The 20,789-nt window shown below is 41.4% G+C and overlaps 1 protein-coding gene across 6 annotated transcripts in view; it reads left to right on the top strand.

The window, feature by feature from the left end:
* The window catches only part of gmds (GDP-mannose 4,6-dehydratase), a 262,351-nt gene that overhangs the window by 32,864 nt on the left and 208,698 nt on the right, over positions 1-20,789 (top strand). For all 6 annotated transcript variants that reach the window (XR_009795595.1, XM_061824038.1, XM_061824039.1 and 3 more), the window contains 2 exons: positions 7,279-7,366; positions 14,862-14,971. Coding sequence is in view for 5 of the 6 variants with exons in the window: in XM_061824038.1 (XP_061680022.1) it covers positions 7,279-7,366; positions 14,862-14,971 (198 nt within the window). In the remaining variant the exon portion in view is untranslated. The remainder of the gene's footprint in view (positions 1-7,278; positions 7,367-14,861; positions 14,972-20,789) is intronic.

Genomic DNA, 20,789 nt, shown 5'->3' with positions numbered 1-20,789 from the left:
ATCTGTTTTTTTTATTCATGTACAATGTAAAAGAAAATTAATGAAAATGAAAAGCGAAACTCAGCAAATGACTGATGACCATAGCTTTAGATGTGAGATCATTCTATCTTTTAGCTGATTTGTGCTGACATTTGACCTAATGGATTGTATTTTTCCACTAAAATAACAGGCACACTCATTGCATTTACCAGCTGTTATGAGTTGTGGATCTATCTGATTCGGGGGGTTGTAACCTTGTCAACAACAGCAAATAGAGCACGAGTATTGTTGAGGTTCTTACTGATGATTTCAGAAAAGTGATGCTGTTTAGCTCTTAACTAACTCTTGGTTAAAATCACAATGTAACTGTCTGCAGAGGTCATAGTCAATTTGGAGTTTAGTTTTTCTCCACTTGCGTTCTGCTTTCCTACACTCCAATTTAGATCTCTTGACCATCATCGTGCTCCTTCACGGTGTTCTAGGTTGCCTCATGATGGTATTAGTTTTAATAGGAGCAACAGTATTCATGGCATTTGTGATTTTCGAGGTGAATTGTCCATAAGTTCGTCAACTGTCACAGCATTCATAGTCTGTGGCACAGTCACAGTCTTCATAAACTTAGTGGCAGTACTCTCATTTATGTACCTTTTCCTAATAGAGCTAGTGGTTGTCTGAACTTTTGGAAGAAGGAGACTTTACTTTCGACAGGCATAGAATAAGAAGAATCCAGCTCATTTGGCCTGAGAAGAAGAAGAATCTACCTCATTTGGCCATAAAGGAAGACTGCACTAGTTTTATGTGCCCTGAAAACCAGAATGCTGCACGAGATTCGGGAATATAAGATACATATTTTTAATTTAATTAATATGAAAGTCTTTCACATAAAGTGCCTGCATGTGAAGCTCTTTCAATGAATTTTAAACGCGCAGAACAGCCTGAAAGAATCTACATTCACTAATGGATTATAAACCTGGACAGCTACTTTAATTTTGATTATCACAGATATGCAGATGACACACTGTATTTAGCAGTGTCTCCGGGTAACCGTAGTTCAATTGAGGTGTAGTGCCACTGTCTAGAGCAGATAAATAACTGGATGAGCCAAAAGTTTTTCTTCGAATAAACCACAACAAAACTGAGACAATTGTTTTTGGCAATAAAGAAAAGAGAATTGGTGTTAGTAAATACCTAGACTCACTCTCTTTAAAAACCAAAGACCAAGTCCAAAACCATAGTGTTCTGATAGATCCTGACCTGACCTTTAACAGTGATATCAAATAAATTTCTAAAACTGTGTTTTACCATCTGAAGAACATATTATCTCGAGTGAAGGCTTATATGTATCAAGCAGTCCAGGAAAAGCTCATTCATGCTTTTATCTCAAGTAGACTTGACTACTTTAATGGTCTTCTGACTGGACTCTCCAAAAAGAGTATTAACCAGCTGCAGCTCATTCAGAACTGGGGCTTGGATTCTGACCAGAACAAAGAGATCAGAGCATATAATTCCAATTTTAAAGTCCTTATACTGGGTTCCAGCTTTAGAATAGATTTTAAAGTTCTGCTACTGGTCTATAAATCACTAAATGGTTTACGTCCTGAATACATAAATGAAATGCTGACGGAATACAAAACCAGGAGAGCTCTGAGATCGACTGACTCAGGTCAAACAGTGGAGCACAAAGTCCAAAGCAAACATGGTGAAGCAACATTTAGCTACTATGCTGCACACAAATGTAATAAGTTGCCAACATAGGTGACGTCAACCCCAAATGTGAATGTTTTTAAATCCAGGTTGAATTTTTTTTTTTTTCCCATATTGGAGTATTTTCATTTTTTAATATTTGTTGCACTGTACGCTGTTTTGAAATGTACTTGACTATTTTTACACATATTTTTTTGTCGTAATTTTCATTTATTTTTTCCCCTGTTTTAAAAGTTTTTGTTTCTTTGTATTCAAATGCTTTTAATCACGTAAAGCACACTGACCTACCTTGTGTTTGAAATTCACCATATTTTCGCAACCATAAAGGCATTAAAAGGCACAGTCTTCGTTGCAGGTGCAATTTCAGTATTCTACACCTATATAAGGCGCACCGTATTATTGGGTGCAGGCATGGTGGCGCTCATGAGACAGTGAGGCAAAATTTTTTCTTTATTTTTGTAAGCGGAAGAAAAGCTTTTTCCCCCCGAATTCGGCCATTGCAAGCAAGTCACCAATCAACACGCCATCCTCACCCACGGTGTCATACCAAACCAAAATCATTACACAACAGCAAACAAAACAGCACAATCAGCAGACAATATAACAACCAAAACGATGAGCGAGGAAATAATTGACAAAAACATGCACTTTAAACGATATTTACATACCTTTAGTGCCACAAAGTATATACCGTAATATTTCGTGTTTAATGCGTCCTGAAGTATAATCCGTACCCCCCAAGTTGATTTAAAAATTCAGGAAAACCCTTCTTCCAATGTACAATGTGTATCGTCAATTTGCTGCTATCCATATACTCAAAATATTAGGAATTATCTGTATTTGTACTTTTGTAGGTTTGTAGTTGTATTGTTTTTAAAACAAAAACTGTCTTTACAACATTCATAAATGCAGTCACTCACATTTGACGAGCGCGACTGCGCGCCTTTGTGCTCGCAAATCTGCAAAATCGAGCACGAAACATCACGCGGGTGAAATTTGTTATGAGTAGAAATACAGTACATGGACATTCTTAGCCACATGAAAACCAATCCAGCGCAGTGAGCCACAGCCTGACTTTTTTTTTTTTTTTTTTAAACACGGAAGCACATGGTCTCCTGCTCTTTATTTGACTCCGCCCCCCTTGGGCTCTTAAAGGGGTACACTCATAATTACAAACACCGTCCATCCTCACAGCCAGGGCTACCCAGAGCATCCTGCTTGTTTACTCTTGATAATAATGGTAAAAGTAAAAAATGAAAAAAAATAAAATAAGTGCTGTTGCTTTAATGAATGTCGGAGTATGTGAAAGCTGGCAGTCGTGGCGTAGCGTGTGTACACCCCCCCCCCCACTCCCCACCCACCCCACTAACTATAATTCATATAAGATTGTGATTTACTTTGACTTGATTTGATCTAAGATCTAACGATCATTTTCCCTGTGGTACGTGTTATCTTGAAGTTGAAAACATGTCCCCTCTACATGTTTTAGGGAGATATAGCTCATCTACTGCTAGGTTTAATCAGTGGATTGACAATAGATACCACCATAAATTACACTAGATTATAACAATACATCACGATTGCCGACAAGAATGTTTGTTACAACGTATCGCTACCTTGTTGTCACTAACACTGATTATGTTGAATGAAACTTTCAACATTTTCAAAACATTGCGGGTATAGACGGTTCGTGTTTATTCCTTGACAGGCCAGTGCATCTAACCTTTCGTCAAACAGAATTTGTCAGATCAAGAATTTTTATTGATAAAAAATTTTAAATACCATTTTATATCATGTTCTACTAATATCAGTTGAAATTGGAAATTAACATTTCTGAGTTTGAAATGTTTTTTGTATTTAGTTGTGTATTTGTTTATTTTATTTTGAATTTACAGTTAAGTTATATTAATCTTGCAAGTTATTTTAAGGTCTTGAGATTCCATCCCTAATCACACCCGTGACTTTATCTGTGAGGATGACTGACCACACCCGTACATGACTGAGTAATGATAATCTTTGTGCATGTACTGATGTAGCTGTAATATCTCGGAACAGGCCATGGGACACGCTTGTCCTGGTCCCTGAAAACGTCAGAACAAAATCCCTCAACCAACTAAAATAAATGCTCAATGATAACATAACATTTCATTAATACTGTTGATAACACGAATAACAGTCTTAAATAAATAATTTAACACTGGCTAACTTAAACTTTGTGCAGAACCATTTTTTTGGATTAAATATTTGTGCAAAAAACCTTTGTGCATAGTGCAGTTTATCCACTACATGACAAATCCTTAACCAAACCTTCAAAACAAGCATCTGACTCATCTCCAATGAAAAGATCCATAGTTGCTACCTTTGGTGCATTGTTGTCGAACTCATCATTGATGTCTTGATCCAGTTCTGATGCCTCCTGTATTGCATCATAAACAGTGATCCCATCTTGCTCCACAGCATGTCATCCTCTGTGCCACCCATGGCGTTTGTTAGGAAACATTTTTTTAATCCAGAGTCTTGGTTCCCTTTATTTCTGTCAGTGCTTTAAAGCTAAGGTCCACAGTGCTAACACCGCAGCCTCTTGCCCTCCATTCGGCTACAATATGTAGCAGCTCTTCTCTAGTGTCAGATCGCTATCAAAAACAAAAACTCAAACTTCATAGAAACTAGCATGATGGGCACATGTCTTAAAAAAAAAAAAGCAAGCATTTTGTTAGCCCTCCCTTTTTTTTTTTTTTTTTAAATGAGTCTGAAGCAGAAGCCATAGAACTCTCATTGTTTTGAAGTGCAGTGTTGCTTCCGGATTGCCCACATCAGGAGTGATGACACTTTTCTTTTAAAAGTGGCTGCAGAACTAGCCCTTGTCGTCGACATTTTTTGTCCTAGTTGAAGTTAAATGAAACTCACAGGCAGCCGTTTCTTATGTTTGGTACAGTAGCAACACACATGCTATGCTAACGATCGTGAGCAGGTCAGAACTCAGGTTGGTGGCGCACATTACCGTAATACATAGAAATGTGTAACATAAGACCTCGAATATCATATTGAAATGTGAATGTATACTTTATCTTTTTTTAGCATTCAATGTATCTGTATACGATTGTAGAGCTCGTGCACCTACGTGATAAAATCACGTGACATTGCCATATTGCATATTCAAACAAAGCATTGTTGCAAATTAATTCCGTTGAGATGAAACGAAAATATGTCTTATAGCACAACACCCACAGTTTTGTCTGATACTGTTAAACATTTAGAAGGTGACAATAAACAAAGGTACGTAGAAAAATGAGAGACACCTGGCATAGAAGACCCATTTTTATTGCTGACGTCGATGTTTTCGCCGATAAGAAACTGGACTGTTAATTTGCTTCCACTTGCCTTGGACAACTGGATATACACATGTATCTAGTGAGTAAGTCGTCGAGATTTACACCGAAAAGTTTGAAAGCGTATAAACGTTGGACGCATACAAATACTCCGTTGCTGTATCTGTGCTCAATCAGAAATAATATCCCACATAGTGATGGGCCCACTCAGATTTTTTTCAATACAAATTCCAATTTTTAAATAAATGCCCCCTGGTTTTACACAAAATGCATTCATTAAATATGACTGGAAAAAATGTTTAGAACAGGGAGTAGTCTCTGTACACGGAAGCATAATGTGGCCACACATTAACCTACTTAAACATCTGTGCGACAATTTTTTTTAAAAATATACATTGTTCTCAAATGAGTCAATTTGGCGTTATAAATACATCTGGATAATTTGAGATTGACAAGAATAATTCCTACCTGAAATTAAATTGATCGCTCCACAGGCATGTGTATTTTGTTGGGCACCATCCATCCCATTTAATTGTCGAAATCCATCCATCTTTTCTTGTCTTTTCAGCTGGTATTCCATAGAATGCTCTCTTTGAAGAATTTTCTCGTCTATTCTGACAACCAACAGCACAATAGGTCTCCCGCATTGGGAAAAATGTGCTCCGGTTCAGCGACTCCTGAGCAGCTTTGTTTGACCGGCAACCATCGATCGTTTCTGGTCTTTACAGCTGGTATTCTATAGAATGATATATTTGAAGAACCGTGTTGTCTATAACAGCACAACAGGTCTTGGGCAATTTGAAAAATTGGGTCTGGTTCAACAGCTCCCACACTGCAGAGCAGCTAGGTTTGACTGGCAATATAGCAAACTGTGACGTCATGCGCATGAGCTCTATACACTGTCCATCCATCCATTTTCTTTGTCTGGTTCTCCTCACAAGGGTCGCGGGAGTGCTGGACCCTATCCCAGCTGTCAACGGGCAGGGGACATGGAGACCGACAACAGTCGCCCTCCCAATCACACCTACGGGCAATTTAAAGTGTCCAATTAATGTTGCATGTTTTTGGGATGTGGAAAGAAACCGGAGTGCCCAGAGAAAACCAACGCAGGCACGAGGAGAACATGCAAACTCCACACAGGGAGGGCTAGGATTGAACCCGGGTCCTTGGAATTGTGAGGCCAACACTTTCCAGGTGGTTTCACCGTGCCACCACTATACAATTGTGTGTGTTTCTTTCGGCTTGTCCCTTTCGGGTTCGCCACAGCATGTCATCTCAGATGGACGCACTTATATGTTTGGCACAATTTTTTACGCCGGATGCCCTTCCTGACACAACCCTTCTCAGGGAGTGGAGGCCCCAGTGGGATATGAACCCACAACCCCTGGTTTACCAAACCAGTGCTCTAACCTCTGAGCTACGGGGCCTCCCACCACTATACAATGTGATTTATTATTATTTTTTTTAATCTATACCTAATTATAATCCGCTCTTGACGTTTTAAAAATATTTTTGGAAAATATTGCGCTTTATATACGAGAAATTACAGTTGCTATATAGCGATATTAGCTTAAAACATACGATAGTGTGCATGCACGCTGAGTTCGATTGTACTTTATTCAAGTATCTAACAATGTAAACTGTGAGTTTGGTTGTACTTTATTGAAGTATTTAACAGTGTAGCCATGCAATATCATTAGTGACACTATCTTAAAACATACGATAACACGCACGCACGGTATTTAAAACCCTAACCCTAACCCTAACCCCTAACCCTAACCCTAACCCTTCTAAGTGGGAGAACTTGCAATGTAGCAGGGTGTTCAAATACTTTTCTTCACTGTATTTACTTGACGTTAATAATTGTTGTCAAATTCATGCATTTCAATCATTTACAAAAACAAGAAATTAAAACGTTTTTGAATGGATACGATATACACGCTATGAAAGCATGTTTGGATGCCATGATGCAAATCTGAATTCAATTAAGTCATTTACTTAGTTGAATTTGTATTTGAAATTTTTGGGGGTAAAGGTATGCGCCTAAATAATGAATGATCCTATTTTGTACATTTTGAAAACACATAGTATTTATTTATAGATCTACTAGATATATTTCATTCATAATACAATTTATAAAACTTGCACGTTAAAATTGGTGATCATCGTTTGATCATGCTTGCAGCTCCCAGCCACCGTGATATTTTTCAGTCTTTTTTCATTCAGACAAATCACATGTCTCATACTGTATCTTGTACATCCTCAGGTTCATGGTATTTTGAGACGTTCCAGTTCCTTCAACACTGGACGCATTGAACATCTGTACCAGAACCCACGGACACATACTGAAGGCAGTAAGTCTCTTTTCTTCACCAAATTCTGCACACTGCAAGATATATAATTTATATATATATATTATCCACGATCTACCTTTGGGAAATCTGCCCTGCAACTGACTGGGCAGACTTCAGGGTGTAGTCTGCCTTTCGCCTGAAATATATATATATATATATATATACACACACCCACACACAAACAAAAAGGAACATATACATATAACGTGATTACCAGCATACTTGTTGAATCTATAAAGCACTTCAATAGAGCCAGCTAGATATTGTGAAGTAGGCGACAAGATCTCAAGAACCAATGCATAATGCCACAATCCAAAGAAATTAAAGAAGAAATGAGGGGGAAAAAAAGTCATTGAAGTCATTCAGTCTGTAAAAACCTGACAAAGCCAGTTCCAAGGATTTAGGGCTCCAGTGAAACACTGTCAGTGCCATTATACCTAAATGGAGAAACCTTGGAACAGTGACAAACACTCTCAGGAGTTGATGACCACCTAAAATTAAAAGTGCAATGAGTTTGCCTGTTATTTTAATGGAAAAATACAATCCATCAGGTCAAATGTCAGCACAAATTTGCAAAAAGATACAATAATCTCACATCTGAAGCTACCCAGAGAAAACCTGATTAACTTAGATTAGAATTTGATACAATTGACCAAAAAACTGGAGAGAAAACTGTTCAGCAGTTGAAACCTTCAACTCCACTCAATACCATCTGACTTTTTCAAAACTATTGTGAAGTCAGTGCTACCTGATTTGCAGCAAATAATCAATTGCTCACTTCAGTCTGGTGATTTTCCCATAGCTCTTAAAGTACCTACTGTTAAGCCTCTTCTAAAAAACAGAGCACTGGACGATTCCATGTAAGCAAGCTATAGACCCATCTCAAATCTATCGTTCATAGCCAAGATTCTCGAGAAAGTTATTTTTAATCAACTCAGCAATTTCTTTAATTTAACTGGACTTTTTTACAAATTTGAACCAAGTTTCTGAACTCATCACAGTACAGATTCTGCTCTTATCAATGTGCTAAATGATATAAGGTTGAATACTGACTCAGAAAAAGGTGATAATTTTGGTATTGTTGGATCTCAGCGTAGCTTTTGATACGGTAGCTCACAATATACTGCTCAACAGGTTGGAAACGTGGGTAGGACTAAATGTAACGGTCGTTAGATGTTTTAGGTCCTACCTGGTGGAAAGGAACTCTTTTGTGACCATTGGAGGTGCCCGGTCTCAGCGATTGGCAATGACCTATGGGGTCCCTCAAGGGTCAGTTCTTGGACCTCTCCTGTTCAGCCTGTATATGCAATCCTGGGGTCAAATTCTTCAAAACTTTAATTTTGACGACCATAGCTATGCAGATGCTGCAGTTATATTTAGCAGTGTCTCCAGATGACTACAGTTCAATTGAGGTATTGTGCCCCAGTCTAAATCAGATAACTGGATGAGCCAAGGTTTTCTTCAACTAGATCACAACACACCTGAACTCTCTATCTTTAAAGGTCAAGTGTCATCAATCGGATGATTGTTTGTATATTATTAATGAAAAACCCACAGCCAATATGGGCCCATGTGTTTTTTCACCACAAAAAATGATTTTGACATATATAGCGCTTTGTAACTCCCACCTTGAAAATCCTCTCAGGGATTTGTTTTCGAGAAGAAGCAGGAAGTGACGTATGGGAAAGCGGCGCCCCCCCGTGGACTCGTTTGTTTCCATTAGTTTTACCTCCGGGAAGGTAGATCGTTGTTCCTTTGTGTTAGCCAAAATGCCGGCTCATTGCATTGCTGGACATTGTTTGAACACTCGGGAGAATGGAATTACCCTTCATAAGTTTGAAAGAATCCCTGTTCGTTGTGAAAAATGGATTGCATGGGTGCAGAGGACGAGAGCTTCGTGGGTTCCAAATAACAGGTAGGTGTGTATACAGCTACTAAAATAATAATAATAATAGTTTGGAGCGGACCACGTAATCGGTCTCTCTCATAACGTAACAAAAGATCCCCTAATGAAAAGCGTCGCCCAGCCAACAATGTCTCACTCAGCCTTGTCTCAATAGTGTTCATCGCGTACTGCGGCGACTTTGAACATACCCCTAAAAGCAGCATAGCTCGGCTCCACCTCCTCCTTATATCCCACCATGGGCGCTGAAACTCAGCCAGACGGGCTGAAGCGCCACGTTCGGCGGTCACAGCTTCTGCGAAGGCTGTGCGTTGGGCTTTGCGACGGGGGCGGCTCTGAAGGACCCAGCCGAGAATGCGTTACTCAGTCGCGTGCCCGCATAAAGCGGCCCGGCTCGACTGTGAGCACCCCCCTAAAGCAGCATCGCTCGGCTCTCTCATAATCCACATCGTCCGGCTGCGATGAGCCGCGATGGCTCATCTCTGCCGCGGAAGTGGATCGGACGGGATGCGGTCTGGCCGTGATCGGATATCATCTGAATATGGCTCGAAACAATGGTGTAATATTGCCCCGGTAACTTCACTCGGTTGTGTGGTGTTGTCCTTTTTGAAAAGACTTTCGGTGTCAGAAGGGGTGTCGGAAAAATCCGAATATCTCTGTTGTTCGGCTTCCATAGTAGCAGGCACAACGCATTTTCAATGGCGGAAGTGATGATGACGTCAAGGACAGAGGACGCGACTTGGATGTCGACGGACACTCAATTGACCCCTCCGTGGATATTGCGCAATCCGCGTCACTGACCAATCAGAGGCCAGAGATCTGCATAAACCAAAGCCCGTTTTTGCTCCCGCCATTTTCTCAAACAACATTGCATGGGTTAGTTAGCGTTTTATCGCGTATTTGGGTTATTTAACAAAAAATATGGTTAAGAGGTGTAGTCACGGACTTTGTAATAGTGACGACAGGTATCCTGAAAGGCTAGTTGGTGGAGTTCAATTCGTACCCTTCCCAAAACCGAAGACCCAGTACGAAAAAGGCCTCCGATGGATCAAACTTTGTGGAAGACCGCATCATCAACGAAATCCATCTAATATCAACCGGAACACATATGTTTGCACGAAGGTAAGCCCTATATTTGATTTTCAATACATTTCTCATATAAATGAATTAGCAGTTCTTCGCTTGCATAACATAGCTACGTGTGAATGATTGACACACTTGATCTGTGTTGAGCGATATTTAGCGATGATCGGACTGCACAAACGTATTGATTTCTTGCTGGCTCGCGGCCAGAAGCTTAACCAGACTGTGTTTGCACGAAGATATGCCCTAAATTTGATTTTTAATCCACGTCTCATATAAATGAATGAGACGTTCTCCGCTAGCATAACACAGCTACGTGTGAACGATTGACACACTTATTCTTTGTTTGGCGATATTTAGCGATGATCGGACTGCACAAACGTATTGATTTCTTGCTGGCTCGCGGCCAAAAGCTTAACCAGACTGTGTTTGCACGAAGTTATGCCCTAAATTTGATTTTTAATCCATGTCTCGTATAAATGAATGAGACGTTCTCTGCTAGCATAACACAGCTACGTGTGAACGATTGACACACTTATTCTTTGTTGAGCGATATTTAGCGATGATCGGACTGCACAAACGTATTGATTTCTTGCTGGCTCGTGGCCAGAAGTTTAACCAGAGTGTGTTTGCACAACGATATGCCCTAAATTAGATTTTTAATCCACGTCTCGTATAAATGAATGAGACGTTCTCCGCTAGCATAACACAGCTACGTGTGAACGATTGACACACTTATTCTTTGTTGAGCGATATTTCGCGATGATCGGACTGCACAAACGTATTGATTTCTTGCTGGCTCGTGGCCAGAAGCTTAACCAGACTGCGTTTGCACGACGATATGCCCTAAATTTGATTTTTAATCCACGTCTCGTATAAATGAATGAGACGTTCTCCGCTAGCATAACATTGCTACGTGTGAATGATTGAATGAAATCAGAAGCATGGCGTCTCTCTCAGTTAAGAATGTATTGTATTTAGAATCTATAATATATCGTTGATTTGAATGAAATAAGAAGCATCGAGTCTGTCTCAGTTCAGAATGTATTGTATTGTATTTGCCATTTTTACTGTTTGTCTTACATCAGCGCACGTGGCGTGACGTCACTTCAGGAGGCGTGGTTAAGTGCCCTGTACAGAGGCGTCAATGACTTTGTGCATGGAGGACGCGCTCTCCACTCCCTTTTTTTTTTTTTTTCATATAGACGTTGAAGTGAATACTGTTGTATGTATTTTTCTATTTTAGAATGTCTATCGGGATGACAGTCCCAGTTTAAAGTGCCACTGTCATGACATGCATGATTTTTAGTATGTTATTAATGAAAAAACGGCAGCCAACATGCACCCATGCATTTTTCACCACAAAACATAATTTTGACACAGCTTTTTGTAACTCCCGCCATGAAAATCCTCTTGAGGGATTTGTTTTCGAGAAGAAGCAGGAAGTGACGTACATGGCAGAACTGCCCTCAAGTGGACTTGTTTGTTTCTATTAGTTCTACCTCCGGGAAGGTAGCTCGTTGTTCCTTTGTGTTAGCCAAAATGCCGGCTTGCTGCATTGCTGGACATTGCTTCAACACTCGAGAGGATGGATTTACCCTTCATAAGTTTGCAAGAGACCCAGTTCATCGTGAAAAATGAATTGCACGGTTTCAGAGCATGTAGGTGTGTATAAAGCTACTAAAAAAAAATAATAGTTTGGGGCGGACCATGTAATCCGTCTCTCATAATGTAACAAAAGATCCACGTTTGTATGACAGGGGTGCTAAATGTGTCGGTGTGTGCATCGGACGGCTTCCGCATCGGGCTCGCCCGCGAAGGCTGCCCTGTCGGCTCTCTCTGGGTTTCTGTCGCCGCCGCGGCAGTATGTATGAGCCAGCCTGGTCAAAGCCGTGTTTGTCCGCGAGGCACAATGCGTCTGCCGGTAACGGCTTTGGCTGGGGTGGCTCATCTTCGGCGCTTAGCCGGGCCGCTTTACAGTGTTGTCATCGCTAGCTGAGTACGCTACATACTGTCAGGGAGTCTGTTGTTCGTTAGAAGTGATCCGCATATAATCTAAATATGGCTCGAAACGATAGGATATTGCCCCGGACACTTGACTCGACTGTGAGACGGTCTCTTCTTCGGAAAGAGCTTCTGTGTCTGAAGGGACGTGTCCCGCAGTAGGGGCGACAACGTGTTTTCAATGGCGAATCACTAACTGGCATATTTATTTCGACCAAATGCAAGTTCTCAAAACACAGTTGACATTGCGTGAAATCAATCATATGAGCCCCTTACCTATGCCGAGAAGGTGGAGAGCCTAACACCCAGGTAGAGGTCCGCTTGTCAACCAGCTGGGTGTCCGTACGAAACCCGCACCAGACTCTACCTGTTTGTACTCTGCATCTCTCTATTATACTATATATCAGTTGCGTGCGAGAGAAAGGACGGGTGGCCTACCCGTCCCACCTGGCGCCGCAACAATTGTTTCCTGATTTACTATTGACACCTAAGTGTGTCCTTCAGGCTCTGAGAAACATCTTACGCATCCATAACTGTCAAGACATCCCACAACAATGTTCGTCTTTGGTATGCATGTGAACAAGATAGTGAAACGGTCCAGACGTCTTGACCAGAAAAACAAGTGATGCGAAAAACAAGTGAATGAAAAACAACTTATATAACCATGGTTGCACAATACATTCGGGTATTCAACGGTTATGGGAAGCATCACTAATTAACACTCCTTTTCACGTGCTCTCCGCTCGTAAATATTGTTTTTGTGTAGACATTGACGTGAATAATGTTATATGTATTTTTCATTTCACTATCTATTTTAGAATGTTTATAGGGGTGACACCTGACCTTTAAAAATCAAAGACCAAGTCCGAAACCTCGGTGTTCTGATTGATTCTGACCTGATTTTCAACAATCATATTAAATCACAAAAACTGGCTTCTACCATCTAAAAAACATATCTAGTGATGTCTTGTATGTGTCAAGCAGATCAGCAAAAGCTCATCCATGCTTTTATCTCAAGTAGACTTGACTACTGTAATGGTCTTCTGACTGGACTCCCCAAAAAGAGTATTAAACAGCTGCAGCTCATTCAGAATGCTGCAGTTCGCGTTCTGACCAAAACAAAGCGGTCACAGCATATAACTTTAATCCCAAAGTCCTTCCATTGGCTTCCAGTCATCTTTAGAATAGATTTTAACGTTCTGCTACTGGTCTATAAATCACGAAATGATTTAGGTCCTGAATACATAAAAAAAAATGCTTACGGAATGCAAACCTAGTAGAGCTCTGAGATCCACTGACTCGGGTCAAACAGTGGTGCGCAGGGTCCAAAGCAAACATGGTGATCCACTATTTAGCTCTTATGCTGCACACAAATGGAATAAATTGCCAACAGAGGTGAGGTCAGCCCCAAGTGTAAATGTTTATAAATCCAGGTTGAAAACTCTTTTTTTTTTTTTTCTCATGCTTTTTAGAATATATCATCTTTTTGATCATATTACTTGCACTGCATGCGATTTTAATTGTCTTTTTTAAAAATATTTTGTTTATTTTTATTGTTTTTATGCCGTTTTAAATGTTTTATCTGTTTTCAAATGCTTTTAATTATGTAAAGCACATTGAGTCACCTTGTGTATGAAATGCGCTATACAAAAAAAAATTGCTTTGCTTTGCTGTTATTCTTCTTTCGCACAATTCTGTCACACACGCGGGATAAGGGTGTTTCTGGATTTTACGGAATTTATTGGACTCCGCCGTCCCTCATTTATTTGCCATTCACGAGTATTCACAAGATTTGTTGTGTCTCCTAAACGTTTAATGACTCCCCGTCATTCAATTTGAACTGGTTTCACTCTTTTTGAACAAATTCAACTTAGCCAATTGTTATCCCACTGTCGGAATCCCATCAACAGTCGGATCCCAGCCATCAGGCTGGCGACCAGTTCCGAAAAGGGTCTTTAGACTCTGAAGGAGTCCGTTGTGGCAACGGTCTTTCTGGTATTCAACACATTTGCTGGAATCCTCAGACATCTTGGGATATAGCTCAAAGGACCAAGTTTATGTCAGGTTTATGCAACCTAGGACATTTATTGTACGACATTCAAGGAAGGAAGAAGTTTAGCTTGCAAGAAAATAGATGTGTACAGTTACAATCTCCTGCCTGTTCTGACCACATCCCTTCAAACCCTCTTTTATTTTACCATGGTGATCTGCAATATAACAAAGCAAACGTGACAAACAGATCAATCGTGAGTCTTTGTGATGTCTTCCACTGTAGAACGCTGCTTCACACACAATATGCCTTTCTTTGATGCATCATATTTTTCCACCATGCTAAGCAGAGCAAAAGAGCATTAAAAGCAAAATGAGAGCAAATATGAGATAACTTTATGGACAGTTAATCCAATAAATACTTTTTCACAGCACTGTACACATTTCTGGTTTATGCATTTCTTTTTGTTTATTTTTTGCTAAAGTCCATTTGAGACTTTCTTTTGTCTTTTTTAGATATGAAGCTGCACTATGGGGACCTGACTGATAGCACGTGTCTAGTCAAGATCATTAACCAAGTCAAGCCAACGGAGATCTACAACTTGGGTGCTCAGAGTCATGTCAAGGTAACATAATCTCACCTCTTATTCAAATTTCTGATATTTAAGTGCACTCATAGCTTTTATGAATTATTAATTGGCATTTTCAACAACAATCACCTTCACCAAGTACACGATTTTTTGGTGTGTTCAACCTTCTACTTTCTTTTTGTGCATGATAATGCCCCCAGGCATTAAAACAAGAAATTCTTCAATAGTTTAGAACAAAACCTGTGTATAGATTTGTAGTTTGGCCAAGAAAGAAGCATCTATATTTAAGTTGTTTGGTGGTTGTTTATCTCGATGCTTTTCTAGTTTTATTTCCATCCATCCATTTTCAAAGCCGCTTATCCTCACAAGGGTCGCGAGTGCCGGAGCCTTTCCCATCTATCCTCTGGGTGGGGTAAAGCCTGAATTGGTTGCCAGCCAACCGTAGAACACATGTAAACAAATAAGCATTCACACTCAGAGTCACACTAAGACATTTTGAGTCTCCAATGAATGCATTTTGGTGGAGCCTGGATTAGAACCACGGTCCTCAGAACTGTGTGGTCAACGCCCTAACCAGTTGGTCCACCGTGCCGCCAGTTTCACTTATTTGTCAGGCCTCAGCAAAACTATATTCTCATATATTTGTAACAACAATAATATCTATATATAGCCTTTTGTTACACTTTTGTGTGCAGAATGCCGAGTCAGCATGTACTGTACATTGTGTAAGAAAGGAAAGCAGTGTTTCTCATGTACAAAACCAAATTTTCAGGATCATTGATGTCTAGTGTGATAGTGTGGGTGTCAATGAGCATTTCTAGTTAATTTTGGTAAGGTAATAAATACATTACTGTCACCTTATCATGGTGGAGGGGTTTGTGGGTCTCAATGATCCTAGGAGCTGCATTGTATGGGGCTTCACGCCCCTGACAAACAGGTCCTAGGTGATGAACCAAATAAAGCATGGCTTTATAAACACCTATGATGTTGAAAAGTGGATTTAGGTTTCCCTTGCCTGGACGCGGTTCATCCGGACTGCTCTCTTGAGCTAGGCCTGGAGATGGGGCTTGAAGCCTGGGCTGCGGGTATGAGGCTTGGCCGGGCACATCCCAAAAGGGTAACATGGACCCCCCTTCCCATGGGCTCACCAATTGTGAGAGGCTCCATAGGAGTCGGATGCAATGGGAGTTGGCTGGTAGCCAAAGTTAGGGAACTTGGTGATCTGATCCCTGGCTAGAGAAACTGGCTCTAGGGATGTGGAATGTCACTTCTTTGGCAGCGAAGGAGCCCAAGCTTGTGTGTGAGGTCGAGAAGTTATAAGATGAGTAGATATAGTCCTCTTGAGAAGGTTTGGACTCTATTCCACACTGAAGCTGCCTATGGTGAGAGGTGCCAAGCAGGTGTGGTTATATTTATTGCCATTGGCTTGTCGCCTCTATGTTGGGGTTAACTCCAGTGAATGACAGGGTAGCCTCCCTTAGCCTTCAGATGGGGTCCATCGGAGGTGTGGCTGTAAGGTGTTCCTTGCCAGTCGTGGTGCCAATCCCCTAATGCTTTTAGACACCAACAGTGAGTGATGCTGTCAAAATCAAGAAGGAATCCTATCGCGGCTCTTTTGCCTGTGGGACTCCTGAGACAGTTTATTGGTCCTGGCTCGCCAGGTGGAGGGTTAGGGTTAACACTGAGACAAAAACCCGGATGTGGGAGGAGTTCGGTGAGGCTGTGGAGAACGACTTCAAGACTGCTTCAAAAAAATTCTGGTCCACCATTCACCGTTTCAGTAGGGGTAACCAGTGCATCGTCAACACTGTATAGTAAGAATGGGGCGCTGCTGACCTCAACTCAGGACGTTACTCTAAAGACCTCCTCAACTTTACTCACATGATTGCCCATGAAGAGGCAGAGTCTCGGTTCTTTGAGGTGGGCTCTCCTATCTCTCTTGATGTCACCAAAGTAGTAAGAAAGCTCCTCGGTGGCAAGGCCCCGGGGTGGATGAGATTTTCCAAGAGTTCCTAAAGGCTTTGGATGTTGTGGGGTTGTCCTGGTTGACACGCCTCTGCAACATCGCATAGACATCGGGGACAGTGATTTTGGATTTGCAGACTGGGGTTGCAGTCCCCATTTTTAAGAAAGGGGACTGGAGGGTGTGTTCCATTCCATGTTCTATTTGGGGGTGCTGGAGAGCAGTGTTCTTTGGGAAGTTGAATCTCATATTCAGGAGGAGCAAAATGTGGGCCGAATAATATTAAAAGCCCCACTTTTGATTTTTTTAATTTGTTAAAAAAGTATAAAATTTCCAATAAATTTCGTTCAATTTCATGATTTTGTCCCACCTGTTGTTGTTTCTTGACAAAAAACTTTATACATTTAATTTTATATCTTTGTTTGAAATCTGAAAGCACACAGGTTGATTACATTTTCTGCCAATCTGAAGGTTACTGACTGTATGGTTGTGGTAGGGGAGAGTGTAGCTCAACAGGATAGGATGGTGGTGTGTAGGTGACTCTGATGGTGGGGTGGGTGGGATTAAGAAGACAAAGGTAGAGCAGAGAACTATGTGGTGGAAGCTGAGAAAGGAAGAATGTTTTACAGCCTTTCGGAAAGAGGTGAGACAGGCTCTCAAAGGACAGGAGGAGCTCCCGGAACAGTGGACCACTACAGCCAAGGTGAACAGAGAGACAGCCAGGAGAATACTTTGTTCATCTTCTGGTAGGAAATGGTAGGAGGAGACTTGGGAGACTTGGTAGTGGAACCCCAATATACAGGAACTCATACAAGAAAAGTGGATAGCGAAGAGCAAATGTGACACTGAGAGGACTGAGGAGAGGCAAAAGGAATACATTGAGATGCGATGTAGGGCAAAGGAAGAGGTGGCGAAGGCTAAACAACATATGACATTATGGACACCAGGTTGGACACAAAAGAAGGAGAAAATTATATCTACATGTTGGCCAGACAAAGTGCCTGTGTGGGTTTTCTCCGGGCACTCTGGTTTCCTCCCACAACCCCAAAACATGCAACATTAATTGGACACTCAAAATTTCCCCAAGGTGTGATTGTGAGTGTGTCTCTTTGTCTCAATGTACCCTGTGATTGGCTGGCAACCAGTTCAGGGTTTACCCTGCCTCAGGCCCGTTGATTGCTGGGATAGGCTCAAGCACTCCCATGACGCTTGTGAGGATAAGTGGCTAAGAAGATGGATGGATGGATAGTAGAGGTTATGGATGAGATCAGCTCTCTTCCCCTTCTTGTTTGCTGTGGTAATGGATAGGCTTAGAGATGAGGTTAGACTGCAATCCCCTTGGACCATGATGTTTGGAGATGAATTTGTGATCTGCAATGAAAGCAGGGAGCAGGTGGAGGAACTCTTAGAAAGATGGCGGCATATACTGGAAAGGAGAGGAATGAAGATTAGCCGAAGTAAACCAGAATATATGTGTGTGAATGAGAGTGCTCACATGGAAAGAATGAGACTCCAGGGTGAATAGATTGCGAGGGTGGACGACTTCACATTCTTGGGGTCAACAATCAAGAGCAGTGGTGGGGAAAGTTTTGGGCCACAGGAACTTTTAAAATTTGACAGATGTGCTGGGTCAGCACAAGATACAATACATATTAAAAAAAACTATTTTTTAACAGTACATTCCACACATACCCAGAAAAAAACATTAAATTAACATACCTTTTCATGAGAACAGTGTTGTTGATCACCCATTTTAGCCAATTCATCAAAGTCTGGTGGTAATTCTGTTGTCAATTCTCAGAACAGATCTGAGGCCCAGGCTGAGCGTGGCCAGCCAATTAGTTGGCACACACCTGCACTCTGTTTTGGCTGATTACACCCGGTACTTATAGGACACGGGGGACAACTAGTCCTCCTCCAGATCGTTGATTCTCATGCCTCGTTCCCGCACTCCCGTATACCTGACTTACCGTGTACCGTCCCTTGCCTGTTCCCTGACCATCCTAGTAAGCCTGCCTCTTCTGATACTGCTGCTTTTCCTGACTGACTCGCTGATCATTGACCACGGACCGAATAAAGGCTTTCTGTACACTACCTGCTTGCCTCTGGAGTCGTGCATTTGGGTCCGCCCTCACGCCACGTTCGTGACAGAACGATCTGGCCACAACATGGACCCAGCCGACTCCGAAGCCATCCGCCGCTCGTTACAGTTCCAGCTTACGCCGGCGACAAGAAGGCCATTGTTTCTACTGTGGTCGTCTTGGACACTTAATTGCCCGCTGCCCGGTTCGACCGAAGTGCTCCGACCTTAGGATCTCTACGCCTGTGAGTGTGCGGTATACTGTCACTGAGTCAGGGCGGTCACTTTTGCACCTCACCATAGGAACGGACTCTCACTCATGCCTAGTGACCACGTTCATTGACTCCGGTTCAGACGCTAACCTAATAAATCCTCGTGTGGTTGAAGCGTTACGTGCGGCGACCTTCCCCACACAGCGTCTTCGTATTGCTTACGCCGCCAACGGCAAATTCCTCTGCCGGGTTACACACCGCACACAAACCTTACATATTGACTTTCCGGACAGAGCGCATTAATTTCCACGTTTTTAACTCTAGCAGCAGTTATATAATCCTGGGGAGCCCGTGGCTCAAGAGACACCCCCCCCCCCTCATTGACTGGGTCACGGGTCGGATAATAGCATGGGGTGAGGACTGTCACAAGCAGTGTCTCACCGCTCGGGAGGACGGAGGGATTCAAGTTGCTGAAATGAGTATCGCTTCCAAATTAGCCACGGTGGTTTTGTTTATTTTGGAATAGCACCAGGAGTGTTTTTGTGGTATGCTGTTTGCTTACAAGTATAACTGTTGTTTAACATTGTCACAGACACAATGGAAGCTCTCTTTTCATTGTGTGCGTCTGTTGATACCTGCCGTAAGATACAGTGATGTGAATGCTCATCAGGTCTCAGCAGAATTTTGAAAATTGTGGTCAAAATGTGTGTCCAAGTTTGTTAAATCATGTTGTCTACAATTAGTGATTGCAGCCTTTATAATGAAGTCACAGTAATATTGTCCTTCTTATCTGGAAGACTTGAGATATTGCTTAAAGTTGTAAAGGAAATGTACCTTTTTCTGCACCCAACATTTCATCACTCATACACACAGGAAGTGAATTGCTGGGTAAACTGGAATATGTAGATGTAGTGTAACATATCGCTGGAGTGCAAGAGATTTTATATGCATGCCTCTGATTGGTTCTCTTTAACTTTGTGTTGATAGTCGCTCCCACGTAATAAATGTGTAAGTCTACTTGGGCTGGTTAAGTTGTGGTCAGACTAAAAATGTTTTTGCTTCTGTTTTCACTTTAGTAGTCATTAATTAGTAAAAAAAGGAGGTGTGGACGGATTATCCAGGGATAGAAAATATGGACTCAGCCCATTACTTTTGTTCTTGACTTTTTGTAAATGTATCTCGTTACTCCTCTTTATACTTTACACTTGACTACAGTCCAATTCAGTCTCTACAATCTTGTGAAATCAAAATCCTCAGTTCTGTGCGTGTACGTGAAAAAGATGCTCCCTTGTGCAAACAGCTGGGTAGCAAGAGGTTGCACTTGTGGTTAAACCAGGTTGCTGTTGGATCGTGGGATACTGTGGGTCAGCTGAAGTTCTTCCTTCAGTTTCTCCCCAGCGTTCAACATTATCTGTCAATATAATGCTGATTTTTATCATCTGTCCACACAGCACCTTCCATGTAATTTCATTATACAGCAAATTTGAGGTAAATGTTTTGCCAGGTTGTAGCCACAAACATACAGTAATTAGGATTTACTGTATATGTTACTTTTCAGTTGTCACCTTACAGTTGTTTAAAGTGTCTCTTCAAGGAAAT

The sequence above is a fragment of the Syngnathoides biaculeatus genome, chromosome 7 (genome assembly GCF_019802595.1).
Source record: "Syngnathoides biaculeatus isolate LvHL_M chromosome 7, ASM1980259v1, whole genome shotgun sequence".
NCBI lineage: Eukaryota > Metazoa > Chordata > Actinopteri > Syngnathiformes > Syngnathidae > Syngnathoides > Syngnathoides biaculeatus.
Note: the sequence above shows the minus strand (reverse complement) of the source record. Positions and strands in the feature narration are given on the sequence as shown.